This window comes from Lotus japonicus, chromosome 3, assembly GCF_012489685.1.
Source record: "Lotus japonicus ecotype B-129 chromosome 3, LjGifu_v1.2".
Taxonomy (NCBI): Eukaryota; Viridiplantae; Streptophyta; class Magnoliopsida; order Fabales; family Fabaceae; genus Lotus; species Lotus japonicus.
Genome location: NC_080043.1, coordinates 34,974,240 through 34,999,837, shown reverse-complemented (window position 1 = coordinate 34,999,837; position 25,598 = coordinate 34,974,240). Strand labels below are relative to the sequence as shown.

General features: G+C 35.8%; 2 protein-coding genes across 2 annotated transcripts; both read left to right on the top strand.

The window, feature by feature from the left end:
• The first annotated feature begins 3,618 nt into the window (after positions 1–3,618).
• On the top strand, positions 3,619–6,875 carry LOC130749712 (uncharacterized). The gene is made up of 9 exons (XM_057603091.1): positions 3,619–3,750; positions 4,621–4,704; positions 4,798–4,863; positions 4,972–5,069; positions 5,174–5,211; positions 5,428–5,515; positions 5,605–5,934; positions 6,341–6,406; positions 6,541–6,875. Exons 2-9 carry the CDS (start codon positions 4,635–4,637, stop codon positions 6,700–6,702), a joined length of 918 nt encoding a protein of 305 aa, XP_057459074.1. The 5' UTR covers positions 3,619–3,750; positions 4,621–4,634; the 3' UTR covers positions 6,703–6,875.
• A 14,272-nt stretch (positions 6,876–21,147) lies between these two features.
• LOC130744032 (uncharacterized) lies at positions 21,148–23,466 on the top strand. Its single transcript, XM_057596227.1, has 2 exons — positions 21,148–22,195; positions 22,526–23,466. Exons 1-2 carry the CDS (start codon positions 21,148–21,150, stop codon positions 23,464–23,466), a joined length of 1,989 nt encoding a protein of 662 aa, XP_057452210.1.
• The last annotated feature ends 2,132 nt before the right edge of the window (positions 23,467–25,598 follow it).

Here is a 25,598-nt window from a genome sequence, read left to right as displayed (position 1 = left end):
GTACATACTATTGAGACTTGAGAAAGGTTGCAGAACAATGGAAAAACGGATTATCTTAATTGCAACGTGAGAATTAGGAAGTGCAACGTATAAGTACAATTTTAACAATTATTAGTAATTGTGTTTTATATAAACAAATTTAATTTTTGCAAGAAAAAACATTATAAATAAAACATATAATATAAAACTAATAAAATGTTGTAAAATCTTTCATTGTTTCATTCCTTGTGTTTCAGGTTCTATTAAAACCTTAGGTTATTTTCCAATTACCTATTAAATTAAATGTGTTCAATTTTTTGGTGGAAAATATTTGCCATTTTTAATCATTCAAATTATTTGTAGGAAAAATATTACTCCTATATCTTCCTTAAACTTTAAAAATATAAATGGGAGAATATAAAATTATGAATTAGACATTTAATTAAAGTAAACTATTTTCAATTTGAATAATCATGCATGATTGAGGTCATTCATGTACCATTTTTTTTCTTCAATTTGTTGGGTGTTTGGTTTAAAACACCCAAAAAACGAATACCTATCATTGGTTACAATTTCCTTATCCTACGGTATTCATCCTTGTTTTCTGCAAAAACTAATTTTAATTGATGGAAATTAAAATTCTTGTGTTGTTTCTTCCAAAAAAAAGTGAATCTGGATATAAAATAAAAAGAATTTAAATAGTCATATTATATAATTGCAAAAGAAAAAAAGTAAAAAACACTGACAGTGAATAAAACAAAACAACTATAACTGTACCGTTGCATGTGGTATAAGATCAGAAATAACAAACTTTTGAACCAAAAACATTTTTTAAGAAGATTGATGAAAAAAAAGATATACAACATTGTGCATTAGAAAAAAGAAGAAAAGAAATGTCAATTGTCAAGATGCAGGTATATAAGGAACAAACCTTTGGTCATTGCATGTTAAAGGGAAAAGATGAGCAACGAAGAGAATTTGTTCTTCATGTAATGAGAGAAAAAAAAAATATATACAATCATGTATTAAATAGGATAAGAAATTAAATAGGGTGATAAAGGGTCATCGGTTGAAAAAATTTACTCAATAGAAGATAAACACCTAAATCTCTTCTCCTTCTTTTAGTATGACCCGTTTCTTTTCTTCCTCACACTGTGTATTGCACACTTTTGTTCTTGACACAATTTATAACACTCTTATAAAAAATTGATATCGTGGTCAATCTATAAAATATTTGTCTTAAATTATTATAATTAAATTATATGTACACAATTTATAGCATCATAATAAAAAAAATTTAAAACTCATGGTCAATTTAAAAGATTTTATCTTAAATTACTATATTTAAAGAGGTGAGAAGTTTATTTTGATAGAAAATCATGTTCATCTATTATCTATATCTAAAAAAAGATTTTATCTTAAATTACTATAATTAAAGAGATGAGAAGTTTATTTTGATACAAAATCATGTTCATCTATTATCTATATCTAAAAAAAAGATTTTATTTTAAATTACTATAGTTAAAGAGATGAGAAGTTTATTTTGATACAAAAACATGTTCATCATTAAAATTAATTAATACTCTAAAAATAAATCAAAAATAAATTAAAATAAAATCAAAAATTTAAAAATGTATTTTTTATGAGAATTAACGTGAGAATGACACGTTGATTTTTTTATGAGAATGACACGTCACTAAGAATTAACGTGAGAACGACATAAATAAACAACCCAAATCCTAATCAAATCTAAAATTTAAAAATGTATTTTTTATGAGAATTAACGTGAGAATAACACGTGGATTTTTTTTATGAGAATTAACGTGAGAATGACACGTCACTAAGAATTAATGTGAGAACGACACGTCACTAAATCAGCCTGATGGGAGTTCTTCTTTTCTAATATATATATATATTGATATTGATATTGATAATAAAAAAAGGAACAAAACAAATACTAATAAATGGTATAATAAATGACAATATGCTAAAAATATAATATAATAGAATAATATAAAATAAAATAAAAATATATGTAATATTATATAATATAATATTATATTAATATATATATTACAGTATTATTTTATTATATTTTAGATTATATATTAAAACTATATTTTCATAATGTTATAATATAATAAAATAATATTGTAATATATTCTAATATAATATTACATAATATAATATAATATTATATATATTTTTATTTTATTTTATATTATTATATTATATTTTGAGCATATTGTCATTTATTATACCATTTATCAGTATTTGATTTTACATTATCTTATATTATATTAAAACACTTAACAATATAATATATTATAACTTTACAATATAATATTATATTATATTATAGTAGATTATATTGTAGTATTGTTTTACTATATTATAATATTTTATATTAGATTATATATTAATACTATATTTTCATATTATATATATTGAAAAATATATTACAATAAATTAGATATGTGTTATGATGTCATGAGTCTTTAATTAAATTTAAAAAAATTGAAGAACCAAAAGTTATCAGGATATAATATAATATAAAAATTATATTTTGAACATATTGCCTTTATTCTACCATTATTAATTTTTACATTATCATAAACTATAATAATTTTTTTTCACATTCACCAAAAACATTATAATTAAAAATAGTATACTATGATTTTATATTATCATATTTAAAATTTTAGGTTACCTAATATGAAATTATTTTGAAAATGATCTATTTATCGAATCTTAAAACTTCACATTCCTTATTTTTTTAGTATAATTATATTCTGACACTCAATTTTAAGATTAATTATCAATAAAAATTCAATTGTAACATTATGTTTTTGAAACTCAATTGTAACATTATTGATATATTATAATTATATTTGGACACTCAATTTTAATATTAATTATCAATAAAAATTCAACCATACAATTGAATTACATTCTGTTAACTATATCTTGTGAAACAAAGGTGACATGAGATGGATAAAGGTCTATTATTGAAGCCATTCATCACTTATTCTCTCATGTTTAAAATGTGCACGTGGTTAGGAAAATGGAAATCAAGTAGCTGATTTTCTAACTCAAAAAATGGGAAACAAAGAGGGGTGTTCTTAGCGTACGGTGGCAACTGGCAAGAGCTCCCTACCTCTATTTTGTGCATATGCAGCTGGCATATTCTCTTTTATTATTACAAGTTACAACCATAAGCAAAAGAAAAAATCAGATTTTGATTCTTGAGTTCAGTCAAAACAAAAATAATGTAAAAAATAAATAAATAACTTAACCAATTATATTAGCTGTCACTTTCTTGGAGAAGCGAAAATTATAATAATCATTAAGTTTCATTACATTGGTTTTGAACAAAAAAAAAATGAAATTCAACCAAATAGGTAGATCAAGTGTCATGAGTTGTTTGAGTTTATGTAAATGTAGTTACGTTAAATATTTGATAAGTCATACTTGACTCAAACATAATTAATTTCACTAACTTATTAAATAATAATTTTAAAAAAAAACTTAATTGCTAAGCAATTATAAAATATAATATATAATATATAATATATAATATAATATAATATATTATATTCAAAAGAACCTGCTGCAGAAGCAACTCATTTTCTATATAAACCCCCCTCAGCCTCTCATTTTCCTCCCCCTTCTCCTCCTCTTGCTCCCTTTGCATTGCTCTCTAAGCTTTGCTTCTTCTATACTCTCTTCCTCTCCTTTGGCCTTACCCTTCATTGATCTCTTCCCTTGTTGGTAAGCTAATAGCTTCACCTGTTCTTTCATACAGAGCATTTACTTCTTTTCTCTGTTTTATATTCCACTCATTGCCCTGTTTCCTTCACCTTTTGATTTTCAATCAACCATGGCTTCATGATCATCTAAAAACATTTGAGATTAACCCATGAGCCCCATGAATATGGTTTTGAAAACTGTCTTTAAATTTCTCAAAAATCACTACCATGGAACAAATATATGAAATTAAGAAACTTATTCCACAACTCTGTTATTGAGAAATCAACCCTGTTACTTTGGTGATTCTAGACCTTTTTAAACATGTTTTCATTGTAATGATGAGGCTAAAAAAAATCTGCATTGCTGTAAAGTATGCTCTTCTTTTCTTAAATAATCCAGTTCATGCTTTCAGTTCAATCCCTATAGTTTGTTACACCAGAAATTATATACTTTTTAAAGCTGTTGCACTTTTGAAAGTGGTTTGCTCTGTCACATGAGCTCTGTTCTGAGATTATATTAATGGTTCCTTTTTTTGAGTCAATTTCTGGTGGCATCTAATTTTTTGTAATTTAAAGCAGCTTTTAAGCTATCACAACTGTTTCATCATATTTTTTTTAATTCAACCCAATTTACTGGTTGTGGATTGTCCACTCAGAAACTTCACAAGCCTTATCCTTAATGATTTGGATTGGTTCCTTTATTGTCTCCCCTGAAGGATCCTTTTGCCTTTTTGGTGCTAATCTGAGTCAACAAAATCATCATTTTTTCTTTTGTTTCAAAAGCCATGAAGATCTGTTGAATGAGAATAAAAAAGAATCCCCATATAAATTTTTGTGAATTCAAGTTGTCATGGAACTTATTGGTCTCTTTGTTTTCTGTTCTGTGTTTAAGGTTTTCTGATTGAAATGGAGTACGAGTATGAGAACCGCTTCAGACAACAGGCTGAGAGATCAAAATATGATTGCCTTCTCTTTGGTAAGTTTTGTGATCACAACAATTTTCAAATACCAAATTGAATTTTTTTTGTTTATGTAAAAATTATATTATAACCATGAAAATGTTGTGCAGATTTGGATGATACTTTGTATCCCCTCAGATCTGGTCTTGCAAACGGAGTTCTCCATAACATCAAAGGTAAGCTTAGTTACCATACTTTTGCCACAGTTTTTATCACTAGTTGTTTTTATAATTGCTGTTTCTTGTGGTATTGAAAATTCACATGAGTACTATCATTGATATTAGGTTACATGGTGGAGAAGCTTGGCATAGAACCAAGCAAAATTGATGACTTGTGCAACCTGCTTTACAAGAATTATGGAACTACCATGGCTGGAATGAGGGTATGATATGATTTCTTCATTTTCCTTATAATTTCCTATAAAATAGGTTTTTAGTTTTACTGTTCAATTTCTGATAAAATATTTTGTTTCATTTTTTTATTCAGGCAATTGGGTATGACTTTGACTATGATGAATATCACAGGTAACTTTGCTTTTTTACTATCACCCCATCACTTTCAAACTGCTAAAAACTTATTTATTTCATTATAAATTTAACTTATTTTTACTCAGAATCAATTCTAAGAACTAGAAGCTAGTCCGCCAGAATTGATTTTGTATTTAGAATCAAGATTTCCAAACATCCACTTAATCTTTGTTTATCTTGAAATGCTGACATTTATTTTTGAATTGATGACAGTTATGTTCATGGGAGATTACCTTATGAGAACTTGAAACCTGATCCAGTTCTGAGGAACCTGTTGCTGAGCCTGCCCTATAGGAAACTTGTAAGTTTACAACCAAAATTGAAGCACTAGAATAAGGTTACAAAAGATGATGCATAATCTAATGTGGCTTCTATTGTTTTTGTCAACAGATCTTCACAAATGGAGACAAAGTTCATGCTGTTAAGGTACTTAGCAGGCTTGGATTAGAGGACTGCTTTGAAGGAATCATCTGCTTTGAGACACTGAATCCAATCCACAAGAGCAGTGTTTCTGATGATGAAGATGACATTGAGTTTTTTGGTTCAAGGAGCACTAATCCAACTACTACTACAAGCAGCTCTGAAATCTTTGACATCATAGGGCATTTTGCTCAGCCTAACCCCACTGCTGTGTTGCCAAAGACACCAATTATCTGCAAACCACAAGAACATGCCATTGAATTGGCTCTCAAGATAGCCAACCTTAACCCACAAAGAACTGTAAGAAAACCACCCTTTAGGCCTTGGTCTTGTTTAATTTCCTTCTTAGTTTACCGAATTTAAAACCATTTTCAAAACCAATTTTTAAAATATGTTCAAAAAATATGGTTGTCGAAATTGAAAGACATTTGACTTGAAAATTAAAAACAGAAACAGAAAACACTTCTGAGATGTTTTGGAATTTTATTTTACAAACAGAAAATAAAAAGTTGATTTTAAAACCAGTAATCAAATAGACCCTAAAATAACACTATTTTAGGGTTTAGTTCTGACTTTTAAAACCAGAGGATTTGGTAAGTTAGCTAATTTTATTACATGATTTTAAGAACACTAAAACAGTAATCAAAATGTCTTCATGATTTTAACTTTTGCTGACCTTTTTTTTGGTTTCACATGTCACTTTCAGTTGTTCTTTGAGGACAGTGTCCGCAACATACAAGCTGGGAAACGTGTGGGTCTTCACACAGTGCTGGTAAGACACTAGAAATTTTGTTCTGTAGTGAAAGAAAACAGAACTTGCTTTTCAAGCTACTATTATTGGTTTCCTTATAATGATGATGATTCTGAACCCACCACCATGAACTAATTTTGTGGCTCCACATCCAGGTTGGCACATCACAGAGAGTGAAAGGTGCTGATTATGCATTGGAAAGCATTCACAACCTTAGGGAAGCAGTGCCTGAACTGTGGGAAGATCATGACATTAAAAAATCTGAAGTTGCATACCCTGCTGGGAAGATAGCTGTGGAAACACCAGTCACAGCTTGAAGCACCTTTGATATTATTCATTGATGATTTAAAAAAAAAGAAGAAAAAAAAAGTAGCCAACATGGAAGTCTTTAATGTAGTTGATTTAGAGGGCCTTTTGTAAGTTTAATAAAGTTAATTAATATATAAAATAATCTCCTTGTTGGCTTTCAATGAAGAATGTGTTCATCTAATGCCTTCCTAGCTCAGCAAAATTCTATAACTATTGATGCACTGGATCAAGCAAAAATTTATTTCATACCCAATGAATTCTGAGGTCAAAGTTTGACTGAAAACTATAAAACAAAAAACAAAATGTCACAATATAAGGTGAAAGACGAAAATCTTAAGTTGGTGATATATAAAACTGAAGCAAATTTTCATTACACTTGTAGTGCTGAAGACTCAAGATCTCTCTCACAATGTGACAAATCTTTAAAGTTTTAGAAAAAAAATTAAAATGGAGAGTAATTTACCATATATTTCAGGTATCATGTTTTAAAATGGGAGGGTATATATTTGCTACATAATTTTTTTGAACTCATATTTGCTACATAATTACTTAAAAGAAATCGTACAATTGAAACCTTAGTCCAAAAGTTTTAATTAAAAACAATGGAATTTTGCAACAATGATATGGAATTTTGCAACGACATATATGTACATACCTCATTTTTTTTTTTTTTTTTGGACAATACATACCTCATTTTCTAAACACTTAATTTTCACTCTTTTTTATTTTCATCTCTTATGCATCTAATCATCTATCACATCTCATACTTTTTTTTTCTTACTTTTTTTTCTTTTTATCTTTCTCTTCATTCCACCTTTTTCCATAAAAGAGAGGTGTGAAGCAAAATGTCATGATTTTTCTGTATTAGTAATTTATGCAACATAAAGAAAATGGAGAAAAGAAAAGAAATGAAGTTCGATCGTTTGATCACGTCAAAAAAAATGGTCCATCGTTTGATGAGCTTATAATAAGAGAACTATACCATATAAAATATTAAATATTAAATAAGCATTAAATTTCTGACACATTGTAGAACTTTGGAGAAAGTCTCTACCGTTAAAAATATGTTCCAATTCCATGTACAATTTGCCATTGAACCAAATTCAAGTTTGAAATAATACAACAAATGTCTTGCTTTGATTTGTTCACACTGCAATCACAATTGGAAGCTGAAATGGTCAATTCCACATTTTTGTCATGGTATATAGTTTATATAAAACCCAATTTCTAAGCAACGTAGGTTTGGCGGATTTAAAAACATAACACATAATATTATCTTAAGCACAGAATATAGGTCAACGAAGTTAACAAAAAATAATAATTTCAAATGCATAAAGAAATTCGAATGGTGGATATGAAAGTTCAATAAGTTAATATTATATTCTTAAATCATACTAGCTTGATGCCTTCGTCGTCATGATAATCATTAATTAACTCCCATCACCGAGGATCATAATTTTTTATAGGACCAAGGATCATTATTGATTCCACAAAAAGGATGGGAACAATATACAAACCAATTAAGTTAAACCATAATAAAAATATGGGTTAAATATGTTGGTTGAGGTAGTTGTTAAAAATAAGAATTAGTTTTTATATAAGAAATTTTACTTTTTGAGTTTTTAAGATAAAAAATTAATTTTTTCTCTCTCATTCATCAATTAATTTAATTTAAGTATTAAATTAGCATTTAAATATAAATCAAAATTATATGAAAGTAAAAAATATTACTACTATGATGATATTGTGATATCAAATGAATAAGGCTAAGAACTATGAACTAAGAACTAAGAACTCATGGTTGAAGCAAAATCGGTAAAGAGTTTCTTAATCATATGTGGCGGTACGAGCCCACATGAATAGTGTTAAAAACTAAAAACAAAGAACTAAGAACTTAACATTGGAGATGCTCTAAAATAATTCAACTAAACAAGCTAGTTAGGAGGTTATGCCACATGGGCATTCATTTATTGCCAAAAAAAGGGCTTTTACAGCGCTTAAATTTGTCCTTTTACAACGGTTTTAAGCGGGTTTGAACCGCTGTAGATCTCGCCGCTGTAAAAGACTTTAAAGCGGTTCAAACCGCTGTAGAAGATCCTTTATTTACAGCGGTTTATTATATTAACCGCTGTAAGTGCACATCATTAACAGCGGTTATCTAAATGCAACCGCTGTAATTAGTCTCTCTATTACAGCGGTTTATTGCGGAACCGCTATAAAAAGGCTTTTTCTTTTATTCCTATATGCCATCACCTACCATGCTAGTTCAGCCATAAAATCAACAATTTCTAAAGCATATCAACCACGTCCTTAACTTCACCTATCTCTAAATCATAAAATTACAAACTATTTTGTATTTTATTGTAAAGTACAGAAAAAAGAAATATGGAATACATAAAAGAAACTAACCCATAAGCAAGCAAGGTCAACTTAAATATCCATACCTTAAGCACTGCAACACCCCCAGAAATCTTGGCTAATCTTTCTTGTAATTTTTTCTTGTCATAATCTGAAGTGACCTAATCTGTTTATCAAATTCATCACAATATTGAGAAAATTAATACACCTTCCCCCAACTTGAGATGAATTATCTTCATATTGAACAACTCTAGCAAGAATTCAAAAAAAAAACCATCTTCATTGTTCTGTCCTTCCATCTCACAGTAATCTTAATCCGGTACCATCTACAAATATTCATATCAGAAATAAAATTTGGGGAAGAAATTTTATCATTTTCAAGTGCACACATGCCTTGTGATAAAGATGATAAGAGCCTAAAGATAATCATTATCAATTATAGTCTTATTGTGCCAGTAACATATAAGAGATAGCATTGACTTAGCTCCAAGGTCCAATAGCAGAACTGAGATTTACATGTTTTCCCACAAGAGCATTTAATCCAAAGATAACCTTAGCCCTGAAATATACCTGTAATTAATGTTAAACTTGTTAAAAACGCATTTGGCAAATCAACAAGATGAATGTGACTAGTCCTAAAACACAAGCACAAACACACACACACACATGGAGGGTTATACTCAAAAGAAAGAACTTATTTCTTACCTTGCCTTATTGAAAAAGTCGTTCACCTCATCTCACCAATGCATGGATAAGCATCTATCATCAGTAACAAATATTAGTTCTAAAGTTTTTATCTAAGAAAGGCGCCAAATATCAACGGAAATTTTTTTCTTAACTATCTTCGTCATTGCCAAATTTTGCACATAATAAGTATGTAGCCAAACTAAAGAAAGATCCAAATTAAACAAGGTCAAAATCCTATAAAACATGTCATTGTTTCCTAGAGAAAATTTCCTAAAGGGTGAGAGGTAATGACTCAAACATGGTTTATTAGGAGCTCAATTGAGTTACAGTCAATAAATTGAAAGTTGGACTAGAATAAGGCTTATTAAGTTTGTGATTTAAGTTATCCAGTATCTGAAACACGAAATTTATGCAAGAGCCAACTAGAATTAAATTCTGACTTTTTTTAACCAGCCCTCAAAAGACCAAGGAAAAGAAGAATTGTATAGTATTTTAATGGTTCCTCACTAAATAATTATAAAGGTGCATTCAAAATTACCTTATGAGGAAGAAGAAACTTGCTTGAGGAGAAGAACGGTGAAACGCTATTAAACTCTGACAACAGGGTGACGAACTACTGCACTAAGCGACGCAAAACAAGAGTGGCAGCGGCGCGGCAAGGATGGTGGCGGCACGACCGTGTGCACTAGTAAGACTAGGTTGATCCACAAAAACAAGAGGGATGAGAACTCAAAGTTAACAACGAAACACATTGACAAGTTCAGATATAATAGAAAAAGAAATACAAATTTCAAATTCTCTGCAACATAGGATCATTGACATGAATATGGCTAATAGAATAAGAAAAACTTGCAGTAGAAACATAAAAAAATAAGCAGGGAAGAATCACAGTGTTAAATTCCTCCAATTTAAGGGTTGTTTGTTATAACTTTTTGAACTAAAAAGTGATATGACAAAGTATAAACTATTTACCAGAGGGGAACGGAAAAAGTTTAGATCACTTGCCCGAATGATTAGTCAGAACCAATGAGCTATGGATGGAGTTTTTAGCAAAACTGCAAAAACACCAACGCGTCACACCTAATTATAGAAATCTTGAGATTGTGTCTTCAATGTGAAAGTAACTACAGAAACCCTATCACAACAATTGAAAAGATGAACGAACCTATCACTCCGAAGGGTGAGCTTTACACGAGAGCTTCTGAAACATTAATGGAGAAACATTCGGTAATTAGCATCCAGATAAGAGAACACCAAGTTGCAAACCAAATAAATTTTAACAGGCTTAAATCAGAAAAAACGTAAAAGAACCCTAAACAAACAAACCTAACCTTCCGCCACCGGACGTGACGAGGTTGTTAGGGATTTGGTAGTGAGGGGCCAATGTGCAGGGGAGGAGGATGAAGAGGCGAGGCCTTCTCGCAAGGATGCGTTTTGAAGGCGTGGAGGAGAAATTGGAGTCGCTGGCCTTCCTCAACTGACCTCGGTTCTACGACCAAGAACCTTGAGCCAAAGTGGTGGCAAGAACGGCGCAGCAGGGACGGTGGCGGCACGATGGGCTGCAGCGGTTGGGAGAAGGAGCACAATGGTTGAGAGATTGAGGTAGCAGATCGAGTGGTAGTGGAACAAAAATAAGGGTTTTACGGGATTTGGCAAGTTAGTGGTTCTTTTTTTTTTGGCAGCAAGTTAGTTGTTCTGCAATCTTACAGAATCAATGAATAAATACCATTAAATCGAAGACAATACATAAATCTCACCTGAGCCTAGTGGAAAGTAATTTTGAAATAGCTTAAGGTACCTGGGTTCGAATCTCATGTGGAACAATTTTTAAATCTAGAATTAATTTTTTCGCTAAATCTTTTAGGGTGAATATTTACAGCGGTTTGGTCATAAACGCTGTAAATAGTGGAAAAACTTAACCGCTGTTAATAGTAATGGCTTTTACCGCGGTTCATATACTGACAGCTGTAAAAGCCTATAATTCGCTCCGTGCTTCCGTTTTTACAGCGGCTACAAAACGTAACCGCTGCTAATAGTAATGGCTTTTACAGCGGTTCTTGTATCGACCGCTATAAAAGCCTATAATCCGCTTCGTGTTTCAATTTTTACAGCGGCTGCGAAAGCAACCGCTGTAATTGGGGCGCTGTAAAAGCCCTATTCTGGTGTAGTGATTCCATGTAAGCATGTGGTTACCACGTTGAAACTCGGTGTTATAGTATAATATAAAATCATTAAAGTGGCACTTACCTAACAGTTTAAGCTTTTGAGATAAGTGATTGTTTGACATGGTATCAGAGTCTCTATGATCGAGAGGTTTAGAGTTCGATCCTTGCTCCCTCACTTTCTAATTAAAAAATGGAATTTAATTAAGCACATGATAGGTGAGCCTGTGCATTTATCCACGTTTCAAGCCCAAAGCGCGCTTGCGTGAGAGGGCGTGTTAGAATATAATATAAAACCATTAAAGTGATCCTTACCCAACAATTTAAACTTTTGGGATAAGTGGTTGTTTGACACTCGGAAAACAAAGATGAAGGACGACGTACTATGTATATATACAATTTAGAATGGGTTACCAAAGTAGACTCTCTTGATTTAATTTATTAATCTTACTACACTCTAAACACTTTCTCTAGTCTGACTTCAGCGTCATATTTCATTGCATGTACCCAACTACAATCCTCAGCCTTATTTACACCCATCTATGCAGCTAATCACCAACGAGATTCCTTTTAACACAAGTTGCTGACCAAGATCCATAATTAATGGAAATTTTTTTCATATTTCAATGCATATCTTGAATTATTTCTAAACTCTTTCACTACAAGAAAATCACTCCTTACGGACAGCTAAACGTCTTCGGTAACGGATGAAACCGTCGTTAATTGGATATTTCCGAGACCCAGTTTCCATTTCAGCATTATGTAACTGGGCAAAATCCTTCTCACTTAATCACTAACAATGATGGGATGGAGAATTAGATTGATGACCTGGTAGAAAATCAAATAAAGTCATGTAATTGTTGACTACACGGAGGTACTAATACTGCAAAAGCAGTTCGTATGGAATTTGTCATGATGCCAGAATCTTCAAAATGGAGAATTTTTGGTTAGCCACATTGTACAACCAACTACAGATGATGCAATTGTGATATCTAAGGATATGAACATGGATGTCTGAAATGCACATAATGAAAATGATTTGTTGGGATGCGACTGTCATGTAAAACAACCATCAACTCGGTTGTAGGACTATGTAACAAACACGGTGCAGAAGTTGAGTCCTCCCTCTAGTTTATCATCTCAATCACATCCTTCAGATACACCATATCCTATTGCACACTATGTAAACTATGATAAATTTTCTTTACCACATAGACATTTTCTTGTAGCAATTACTACAGGAAAAGAGTCACTCTACTTTTATAAGGCAGTGAAAGATGTTTGATGGAGAAAAGCAATGAAAGCTGAGATCTAAGCTCTGGAACGCAGTCACATGTGGAGCATGCATCCACTGCCTCCTTGGAAGAAAACTCTTAGTTGCAAGTGGGTGTGTCGTATCAAGTATAACTTCGATGGGACAGTCGAGCGATAAAAGGCTCATTTGGTTGTACTCGGGAATCATCAAGTGGAAGGGATCAACAATATTGAAACATTTTCCCAATCACAAAAATAGTCAAAGTACGAACTGTACTAGTAGTTGCAACAGTCTAAACTTGGGAACTTCACCAAATGGACGTGCACAATGCATTCCTACCTGGAGATCTAAATGAAGAAGTTTCCATAAAAATGGCTCCTAGTTTTTCAGTTGCGAAACCAAACAAGGTGTGAAAGCTAAGAAAATCGTTAAACTAATCAAAACAAGCTCTATGTTGCTGGTCTACAAAACTATCTCATACCCTCAAATATTATGGATTTTAACAATCATATCTTGAATACTTTTCGTTCACTTTGCACCAAGGAAGGATCAAATTTGTGGTCCTTGTTGGCACTGATGATTTAATCATTGTCGGCAATGATTCCTCTATCATCAAGCGCTTTAAGCATTATCTCAACGTGTGTTTTCATATGAAGATCTTGGAACATTGAAGTACATTGAAGTTGCCAAAATCCTACGGGTAATTTCCTTTGTCGGTGTAATTACACACTTACTCTAAAGCTGGTCTCCTTGGTGTTTTTTATAAACCAATGAATGACATTCAAAACTAGCACAAGGGCCACTAAGCCCGGAAACCAAAGAAGAAATGAAAGAAAGAAAGAAAGAAAGAGGCTAAGGGCCCGTTTGGTGGTCAGGATAGGATATGATAGGATATAATATGTGAACATGATATCAACAGGATAGGATAAGAGCAGGATAAACTCTTATCATATCCTGTGTTTGAGGTGCACATGATAAGGACAGGATATGATAAGGAAAAATGTATCAGATTTATATTTGAATAAAAAATACATTTAAAATTTATCATTCTATTAAATTTAATTTCTTTACATTTTCATGAATGAGTCTATATTTTAAAATAAATAAAATTAATTTAAATTTTATTAATTAACCTATTTTATTGTTTTGAAGATACCCTATATTTTAAATAAAATTATGCAGTTAACCGATTGGTTTTCACTTAGTTGTGACACGTGATAATTAACAATAAAAGTTAACTAAATTAAGAATATTATTATTTCAAAAGTAATTTATATTTGAATTATAAATTATTATATAAGTAGATAAGTAGTTTTAAATAATAGGAGATGAAAATAAAAAATTAATCTATTACTATTAAAAAATCAATATTTGTCATCAATGTTTTTCACTTAGTTGTGACACGTGATAAACAATAAAAATTAACTAAATTAAAAATATTATTATTTCAAAAATACTTTATATTTAAATTATTATATAAGTAGATAAATAATTTTTAAATAATAGGAGATGAAAATATTAAATTAGTCTATTATTATTAATAAATCAATATTTGTAAGTGAGTAGTCTATTTTTACTATTTATGAATAATAATTTTATTTATTTTTTATTTTAGTTAAATTAATATTTTTATATTTATTAATTAATATTATTATAAATTATAAATTATATAATATTAAAATAAATTAATTTGGAGTTAGGATACTGAAAGAAAATATATAACTGGTATCCTATCCTGCTCTATCCTAGCTCCCCCCTCAGGATAACTTTTACACATGATTGACAGGATAGGATAGAAGACAGGATAGTGTTATCATATCCTGCTGGTGCAACAAACAACAGATAACAACAGGATATGATTACTATCCTGTCCAATCATATCCTATCCTGGTCACCAAACGGGCCCTAAAAGCCAAAGAAACTAGTAAAACTCAAGCAAAACAAAAGCTTGATGCAAACCCAAAAACTATCCCACATACATTTGTAACAACCCCACATGATACCACCAAAACACCAAGACCTTCCAACAAAGCTTTTTCCATTCCAAGCAAACCAGATCGTCAATAACACAATGAGATGTAACTGAAAAATTCAAGCACCCGGTAAACCGAGCAGACCACCCGAACCAAGTAACATCAAAAAGAGAAGAAACAAGATACCGAGTTAGTTTTCCACTCAAATAGCAAGTTCTGGAAATCCCTCTTCTTCGCTTTAACCCAATGTCATGAGCGAATCTGCACCAGGTCACCATCTAAAACTTCATCCTTGAAGACAATACTGTTGCGCAACAACCATAAAGACCAACACATTGACATCCATACAGCCACCACCACTGGCCGCTGTGAATTGCTACTGCCAAATGATAAGAATTGAGCAGAGGGAACTGATAGTAGCAGGCACGACAGAGAAAACACCAAACCAACGAAACACTGCTCGCCAAACATCAAGGGAGAATGGACATGAGAAAAACAAATGATCAGTACACACTTCAGCCTGATTACAGAACACACAAAGGGTACTCTCCTCCTCATGGATGATCCGACGCCGGCTTAAATTGTCCTTAGTCTGAACTCGATTGAGAAACAAACGCCAGATAAAAGCCTTGACTTTAGAAGGTGCACAGCCACACCAAATTGACTTGAAATCAATATTCGTGCTTGCCGGGGTTTCTACCTGCAAAAAAGAATCAGTAGAGTTAACTGAATAAACTCCCTCCTCCCCACGCACCCACACCCACGTATCTAGTCTCCTCTCATTCAGCCTAACACTATTAATCATCCCCAACAGTTCTTGGAATTAGACAACTTCCCTCCCCCTTAACCCCCTCCTCTAGTTGAAAGCCCAACACCACACACCATCTCGCCACAGACCAAGATCCTTAATTGAGGAATACTTCTTTCTAGAAAAATTATATAACCTATGAAATTGCCCTTCCAACTGACCAGAACCAAGCCCATCTTCTAGCCAAAAGCTAGTTGCATCACCTTCCCCAATTATCTTCTTAAGCCCAGATACAAACCAACTTAGATTGTCCTCCAAGCACAAAGAAGTTACATCCCGCCACATGGAACGCACACACCCCTAACGTAGATTTCATTAATATATATATATTAGGAAAGATAAATAAAACTAGGATTTGATCACCCTGCACCATAAGCTATTAGATTCATTCAAATACCTCCACCTCCACTTGCCAATAAGAGCTTTATTAAAGATAAACAAATCCTTTATCCCAAGCCCACCAGATTCCTTAGGCTTACAGACATCAACCCATTTTACCCAAGCAATTTTACTGTTCACATCCGAGCCACCCCAAAGAAATTTTCGCATAAGCCGAGTGCACGCCTTCCCCACCCCTACCGACATTTTAAAGAAAGAAAAAAAAATAGAGGTAAAGAGGACAACACACTCTGGATAAGAAAAATCCACTCCCCAACGTGTTCTATGTTTCCACCTGGACAACTTGTTCCTGATTTTCTGAATAATAGGCTCCCAGAGCTGCAAACCATTTGAGCGCCCTCCCACCGGGATACCTAAATACACAAAGGGAACATACATTTGATTACAATTCAACATGTAAGCATACCTGAAGAGGATGCTTCCATCCACCGCTACCCCTACCAACTTACTTTTATGGAAATTAACTTTGAGACTTGAAGTAAGTTCAAAGCACCTCAATACACATTTAATCACAATGGTCAATTTCAATGAGTTCAACTGACAGGAAAAAAAGAGGAAGACATAAGACTAGGAAACAAACATGATAACGCCCACCAAAGAAAGGTGCAGGACAAATAAACAAATAAAGCCTCTCACCGAGCCACCTTGAACCCGCAGCAACAATGGAAAAACACAAGAAAGCAGGGGTGCCCAAGTCTGATATAACAATTCCAAGAGCTCCCATCGAACGACCAACTCAACCAATTTCTCAATTGGAGATTTCGGTGTTGATGGTTCTGGGTGGGGGTTTGGGTGGTGATGATGGTTTTGGTGGGAGAGGAGAGGAAGGAGGAGGAGGAAGATGAATGGAATTTCTGGGTTTTGAAGATGGAGGAGTTTTAGAGATGAAGGTATGAATTTCTAGGTTTTGAAATAATTATGAGGGGAGAATGACTTAATTTGTTGGAATAAATTTTTGAGGGACTGAACTAGAAGTAAAAAAGTTCACATGGAACCATTTTAGATCAAAAATAAAATTTTCAAAGACTAAAATATTTATAGTTTTTTCAGGTACCATTTTATATTTATGTGTATAAGTTAAGGACAAAAACATATTTAACCCTAAATTAATTGATTAAAAAAATATAAAAATTTTAATTAATTATCTTGAATGTGATTGGTCCACCTAGATCATGGGTTATTTAACCCAAATATTACCATGGGTCATTTAGACAACCCCGTCTACGAAACGTATTTAATGAAAGTCACATAATAAATATATAGCCTCTGTAGTTACTGTCAAAATTGTTTTTCTCTTTGACAGTCCTGTATTATTGAGTCCGGATTCATACATGAAAACAACAACATCACTCACATTCATACACCATTTTGTCTACATCTCTTACTGACTCACACATTATATCACATTCACTTCTTTCTATCTCATTACAGTATGGTTGATTTTAGAAAGAAAGTGAGAAAAAAGAAAATGAATAGAGAAAAAAAGAAAGAGGAAAATAAGACAAATGTAGTAAATTTTATAGGTCGTTTGATGTGATAGTAGGAATTGTATTTTTTTTATTGTTAAACCGGAATTGGAGGAATATAGCTTGTCCTGAATAAATAAGGAGGGAAATTCCTCAGCTGATTGGCTTGTGAGACACGAAGTCATCTCCCTTTTTTTGGGGTTTGGGAGGTGGCTTCCCTCTCCTCTGAGCTAGAATACCTTCTCTTGAAGGATCGTCTGGTCGTTCACTAGTTTGTTTTAATTTTTCTTTTGTTTTTAAATTTCGATGCACCAAAAAAAGAGATATATAGAAAAGAAGAAGAGAAAAGAGAAAGAATGAGGTGGACCCGCCGGGGGACCCAAGACCCTTTATAGTTTATAGGTAGGTCGAGTCGCCCATCTTAGGGCGAGATGCACTGACCAGTCCACATGCCTGCAAGATGCCAAGTCCGAAGCTCGAGGACGAAGTGCGTCTTAGACTCGACTCACCAAACCTGTCGTGTGATGTCTTCATTGGAGTGCAAATCGCGAGCCTTGACCCTACGACCTGGAACCCTTCCAAGCTGTAAGACCCGGGGATTTATTTATGTTTTGTATTATTGAAGAATAATATAAAGTACGATGTTTTATTTTCAGTAAGGAGAAAATACTGATTAATTGTTACTATAACGCTTGTATAGTAATTTATTACGTAATTAATTATTACGTAAAGCGCGAGTAGTCGATATGCATGCATGACATGCATAATTTTGGGTAGTGCATAAAATATGCAAAAAGGGAATTTTCGAGACTCATATCTATTATATTGGAGGAGGAGTTTTATTTATTTATTAAATAAATATAAAGTGTTATGGGAATTTATTTAAATCAGATTTTTATTTTGAATTAATTTATTTTGAGAAGATAGGATTTGAAAATTGGAGATATACCTTTTTTTTATGTTGGGCTGAAAATAAGGGTTTTATTGTATTTTCACCTCCACACCCTCCACTATAAATAGGAGTCTCTAGTGAAGGGAAAATCACAACTCAGAGCTCTCCAAATTTTTGTGAGTCTCTATCTCTCCCTCTCCAGAGTTCTTCTTGACCTCTATAGGAAATAATTCCTATAGTAACTAAGCTCTGCTTCCTTCGGGAAGTAGTGAACTCAAGTATTTTTTCTTCTTGTTTACAAGAAGAAGATGAAATATTGTTTGGTTTTAGGGGATGGGGTTCGAATATTTGAAGGGGGGAAATGATGCTCCTTTTTCCTTCAAATTCTAACCCTAGTTTGTTGGTCCGTGCAGGTTCGCGCACGGAAAGGTTAGATCGAACGTACTCGATCTCACGTGGAAAGCGTAGCCAAGGTGAGGGCACTTCCGTCTAGAGAAGTCTTACTGCTTTCCTGCATGTGAAGTTGTATGCGAGTGTGGTTGATAACATGCTTAGTATTAGTATTCAATATTATGCTAAGTGATGATATGATGTATGATTTATTACTAAGTTAATATGATAAATTCTTAGTATGCTATAGAACTAGTTAGTTGATGTATGCTAGTTCAAGTATGCCTTATTTGCTAAGTGAAATTATGCATGATGTTATTTAATTTCAATAACATGAGATAAAATGCCTGTCTATTTACTTGAAGTAGTAACATGAGACTAGGATTTTATGATGTTTACTCGCATGCAAGTAAATTATGATTAGTGGAACATAGGTCTGGTTAGGACTATGAACCATGAGAACAGTGGTTCCGTTAGAGACAAAACGGATAACTTGCACGCGAGGGTGAATGCGGTTTGAACCGTGATGTTATGACTTGTGGGTGTCTGACCCATGGTGTGCTGTGGTCATTCCAAGGAACGCCATGATGTTGTGAGCTTTGCTCATGGTGTTGTTCGTCTGCTGGACGAATGGTGTTGGATCCAAGGTGAAAGGTGGTTGTGTGAAAAGTGAGGACTCATAGACTAACTGAAACTTAGGCTATGTGATTAACCTTTTAGTTATGTTCTGTTGATTAATGATGATATTATATTGTCTATAACATGCTAGAGACTAGAGATATTTGAGAGTCAGAAGTTGACCCTCTCTATTTGCTATTTGTTGTTTGGGCGCTTAACGCCAACAGATGGTGATCCGGAAGGAGCTAGTGGATCAGGACTGGGAGATTTATCTCCATAGTTTTGATGAGGACACGGCCTGGGGTGTCGACTACCGCCAGGAGAAGAACGTGTACGTCGGCGGCGCGACCATCTTCAAAAGAGACTAAGCTGGGCAGATTGTTGAGACTCAGCCTATCAGAGGGAAGATTCGGTTTCCTCACGCACCCTTCCATTTTGGACTCCCCTTAGGGATGGATTTTCTCAGCGGTTCGGAGTCGGACCCTAGTGAGGGGCCAGGCTACGAGTCAGGCGAGGGGAGCGAGCCTTCAGTGACTTCCGAGTACCGGAATCCGACAGAGGGACTTTTGGTGCCGAAGGAGGAGCCGGTGAGCCCCATTGCACCACCCGAGCAAGAGCTGAATCAGGGACTCATGGATCCCGTACCATTAGGGTTTGGGTGGAGCTTGGAGGCATTGAGGCAGTGGAACCTGGACATGAAAGTTGAGCTTCCGAAGCCAGGAGAGGAGACGCCGGAGCCTTCCAACATGTGGGCCAGAGAAGATGCAGACTGCAACGAGTGGCCTTGATTGGGTTGAGAGCGCTGTTTTATTTTTGGAGCTTTTATTTTACTTTGAAGTACTTGTAGTTGATTTTCAAATGTAAACCATTTTGTCAGATTACTAGGGTGGTTTTGTTTACACACATGGGTGTGGCCACCGTACATTATTTCAGTTATTGGATTTATATCAATCGTTCGTTTTCCTTACTCGCACGTTGTTTATTTGATTTATATTTAACGCTGAGAACTTTCGTAATAATTGGATCTTTGTCATTTAATGAAGATTAATAAATGGACGGCGAAAATTCTTTGTGAAAATCATGATTTTTGGTTTTTCGTGACGTCCGAGAAATCGGGGCGTTACATTGTGGTATCAGAGCTCCGGTTGAGAAACCAGAGCACTAAGGGTTTTGGGCTTACGAGTTTTCGAACTCGTGGTGTTTTGTTTGATAAATGTGTTTTCAAAACTTCGCGGTGAGATTGGGTAGACTTGTTTGCTAAGATGTTTGAAGTGTGATCTTATTTGGAGTGGAGTATCAATGCCATGATGCTTTGGTTGAAAGTTTTTACTGTTAGATGATCTCTCTGACTGAGGAACTGACGTTTGGTTGTGTTTTTATCAACAAGCAGGTTTGACATCATGCCTCCTAGACAGGACCCAACTAACGCTCAGCTCGCTCAGACCATGGCTCAATTGGCCCAAGTGGTGGCTCAGCAGGCCAATGCTAGTGTTACGATGGTCGCTGCCCAAGCTCAGAGAGAGGCTGAAGAACATGCCAGAAGGGCGCAGAGGTTGGAACGGGAGCTGAACCAGGATCAGGTCAGAATGAGAACTGATTTCAATCGGCAGAACCCGCCAAAGTTTGAAGGGGAAGTTGAACCCGAGAAAGCGGATCTTTGGATCCAAGAGCTGGAAAAGATTTTTGAAGCTTTGCACACAACTGATGGAGAGAAGGTGAATCTCGCTACCTTCATGCTGAAAGGGGATGCAGAGTACTGGTGGAGGAGCACCAGGCTGTTGATGACGACTAACCAGGTGGCTATTACCTGGGATTCATTCAAAACAGCTTTTCTGAACAAGTACTTTCCAGAGACTGCAAGAGATGATATGGAGAACCGTTTCCTCAGACTGAAACAAGGAAGCATGACTGTTGGGGAATATGCAGCCAAGCTGGAGAGTCTGTCGAAGTACTTTCGCTTCTTCCGAGAACAAGTTGATGAAGGGTATCTCTGCAACCGTTTCATGATTGGTTTGAGGGATGAAATTGAGGAGTCCGTCAGACCTTTGGGAGTCAGAGTCTTTCAACAACTGGTTGAGAAGTCTCGCGAGGTTGAGGTCATGAAGAATCGTCGAGGGAACCGACAGGAAAGTGGAGGGCCAATCAGGTCTGGTCACAAACAAGCTGGGAAGACTGAAAAGGGTAGGGCTGGTCAGAAGAAGCCTTATCAGAATGCAACTGGTAGGACATCATCTACCAAAGTCGGAGCAAAAACTCCGAGAGAAGATGTTACTTGTTTCAAGTGTAATGAGAAAGGGCACTATGCCAATGAATGTGGGAAAGAGATTACTTGCTGGAAGTGCCAGAAGACGGGGCACATCTCGACAAACTGTCCTGATGCGCCAAAAGCTGAACCTGTGTTGAATACGGCAAGGGGGAGACGTCCAGTTGCTAAGGGACGTGTCTTTGCTGTTACTGGCAAGCAAGCTGAGGGTGTTGAAGATCTTATTCAGGGTACGTGTACTATTGCTGGTATCTCCTTGATGGTTTTGTTTGATTCGGGTGCTACGCACTCGTTTATATCTGATGAGTGTGCGAAGAAAATAGGGTTGCTAACCTCAGAGTTACTTTTCGATATGGTGGTGACAACCCCTGCTGCCGATCGCTTAGTTACTCGCACGGCATGCTTGAAATGTCCGTTGGTTTACGAGGATCGGAAGTTCCTTGCAAACCTTATATGTTTAGGGCTTAAAGAGCTCGATGTGATTTTGGGGATGGACTGGTTGGCGCAATATCATGTTCTTTTGGATTGTGCTAACAAGGCCGTGGTATTTCCGGATTCAGGCGTTACGGATTATTTGAATTCGTACCATTTGAAGAAGGGTTCACCGGCGTTCGTGAACTCTATCGTGGCGGAAGCAAGAAACGATAGTGATGTACGGAACATCTCGATAGTGCAAGACTATGTGGATGTTTTTCCGGAGGATGTGCCCGGATTGCCACCAGTAAGGGAGACGGAGTTCTCCATTGACATCATGCCCGGCACGGGACCGATATCGATGGCGCCGTATCGGATGGCACCAGCGGAATTGATGGAATTGGCAAAACAGTTGGATGATCTCTCTTCAAAGGGATTTATTCGACCGAGTGTGTCTCCTTGGGGAGCGCCAGTGTTGTTGGTAAAGAAGAAGGACGGGAGGTCCAGGTTGTGTGTAGATTACCGACAACTAAACAAGGTGACAGTGAAGAATCGTTATCCGATGCCTCGGATAGACGACTTGATGGACCAACTTCGGGGAGCAGTTGTTTTCTCGAAGATTGATCTGAAATCAGGGTATCACCAGATTCGGGTGAAGGAGGCTGACATTCAGAAGACGGCATTCAGAACTCGATATGGACATTATGAATATCTCGTGATGCCATTTGGAGTTACTAATGCACCCGCAGTTTTTATGGACTACATGAACCGTGTGTTCAGGCCATTCTTGGACAAGTTCGTAGTGGTGTTCATAGACGATATTCTAATTTACTCGAAGAGTAAGGAGGAACATGAGGAGCATTTACGTCAAGTGCTAGAGGTGTTGCGGAAGAAGGAACTCTATGCTAATGGAGGAAAGTGTGAGTTCTGGATGGAGGAAGTGAAGTTCCTTGGTCATGTCATATCTAGCAAAGGTGTGGCAGTGGACCCCAGCAAAATTGAATCAGTTTTGGCATGGGAACAACCGAAGACAGCAAGTGATATCAGAAGTTTTGTTGGCTTGCTGGCTACTATCGGCGTTTCGTGAAGGATTACGCCAAGTTGACTGCACCGTTGACTCATTTGACAAAGAAGGATCAACCGTTTGCGTGGACGGAGAAGTGTGAGGCTAGCTTCCAAGAAATGAAGAAGCGGTTGACCACCGCACCTGTACTAGCTTTGCCAAAGGAGGGAGAACCATACGACGTGTACTGTGATGCGTCGCATAATGGTTTGGGTTGTGTGATGATGCAAGAGAAGAGGGTGATTGCTTATGCTTCGCGACAGTTGAAAGTCCATGAGAAGAATTACCCTACGCATGATTTGGAGTTGGCTGCTATAGTGTATGCTCTCAAGATCTGGAGACATTACTTGTATGGCAGTACGTTCACGATCTATAGTGATCACAAGAGTTTGAAGTACTTGTTTGATCAGAAGGATCTGAACATGAGGCAGAGACGGTGGATGGAGTTTCTGCAAGACTATGAGTTCTCATTACAGTATCATCCGGGGAAGACCAATGTTGTAGCTGATGCTCTGAGTCGAAAGGCTATACATGTATCCTCGTTGATGGTCAAGGAGTTAGAAGTGTTGGAGGCTTTCCGTGATCTGAGTTTGAATGTTGAACTCGCACCGGGGAAGCTGAGCTTTGGAATGGTGACGGTGTCTAGTGGACTCTTGGATGAGATAAAGTCGAAACAAGAGACCGATGAAGGGTTGATTGAATGGCGCAAGCTTGTGGCACAAGGAAAAGCGTCTGAGTTCGCTATTGGGAACGACAATATTCTGCGTTGTAAGGGACGAGTTTGTGTACCCAATGATGCAGTAATGAGGAAGCTGATCTTGGATGAAGGTCACAAAAGCAGATTGAGTATTCATCCGGGGATGAATAAGATGTATCAGGACTTGAAACTTCATTTCTGGTGGCCTGGGATGAAGAAACAAGTAGCTGAGTATGTGTCGACATGTTTGACGTGTCAGAAGGCGAAGGTGGAACATCAGAAACCAGCAGGAAAGCTGCAGTCATTGGATGTCCCGGAGTGGAAATGGGATAGCATTTCCATGGACTTCGTGACGGCGTTGCCGCTTACACGAAGGAAGTTCGATGCAATTTGGGTTGTAGTTGATCGATTGACGAAGACTGCTCACTTCGTGCCAATCAATCTGAACTACAAGGTAGAGAGGTTGGCGGAGATATACATTGCTGAGATTGTACGCTTGCACGGTGTGCCATCTAGCATTGTGTCGGACAGAGACCCGAGGTTTACCTCGCGTTTCTGGGAAGCTTTGCAGCGGGCTTTGGGAACCAGGTTGAAATTGAGTTCCGCTTATCATCCACAGACGGATGGGCAAACCGAGAGGACCATCCAATCCTTGGAGGATTTGCTAAGATCTTGTGTGCTGGATCACAAAGGCAGCTGGGATGAGATGTTGCCATTGATCGAGTTCACTTACAACAACAGCTTTCATGCAAGCATAGGGATGGCCCCTTATGAAGCGTTGTATGGTCGGAGGTGCCGTACACCCTTGTGCTGGCATCAAGATGGGGAGAACTTGATTGTTGGACCTGAATTAGTTCAGAAAACCACAGAAGAGGTGAAGCGAATCCAAGAGAAGATGAGGGTTTCGCAGAGTCGTCAGAAAAGTTATGCTGACAATCGCAGGAAGGAGTTGGAGTTTCAAGCTGGAGATCATGTCTTCTTGCGGGTTACCCCGATGACAGGTGTCGGAAGGGCGATCAAGTCAAAGAAGCTTACTCCAAAGTTTATCGGACCGTACCAGATTACGGAGCGTGTTGGACCCGTGGCGTATAGGATTGCCTTACCGCCGTTCCTATCCAACATACATGATGTGCTGCATGTGTCGCAACTTCGGAGGTATATGGCTGATAATTCTCATGTGATTGAACCTGATGATATTCAGCTGAAGGATGATCTAACGATGGAAATGCCGCCCATCAAGATCGTCGACAAAAGCACCAAACGCTTGAGGAACAAGGAAGTATCCTTAGTGAAGGTTGTATGGAATCAAGCTACGGGCGATGCGACTTGGGAATTAGAGGATAAAATGCGGAAATCACATCCCGAGTTGTTTGTAGACCCTTAAGTTTCGAGGTCGAAACTATTTTAAGGGGGGGAGTATTGTAAGACCCGGGGATTTATTTATGTTTTGTATTATTGA

Coding starts and splice junctions, on each gene's coding strand:
- LOC130749712 (XM_057603091.1), top strand. CDS start 4,635: ATGGAGTACGAGTATGAGAACCGCTTCAGACAACAGGCTGAGAGATCA. Junction 4,864..4,971: donor AGTTCTCCATAACATCAAAG/GTAAGCTTAGTT, acceptor CATTGATATTAG/GTTACATGGTGGAGAAGCTT. Junction 5,516..5,604: donor GCCTGCCCTATAGGAAACTT/GTAAGTTTACAA, acceptor TTTTGTCAACAG/ATCTTCACAAATGGAGACAA.
- LOC130744032 (XM_057596227.1), top strand. CDS start 21,148: ATGGCTCAATTGGCCCAAGTGGTGGCTCAGCAGGCCAATGCTAGTGTT. Junction 22,196..22,525: donor TGTTGAAGATCTTATTCAGG/GTACGTGTACTA, acceptor TTCCGGATTCAG/GCGTTACGGATTATTTGAAT.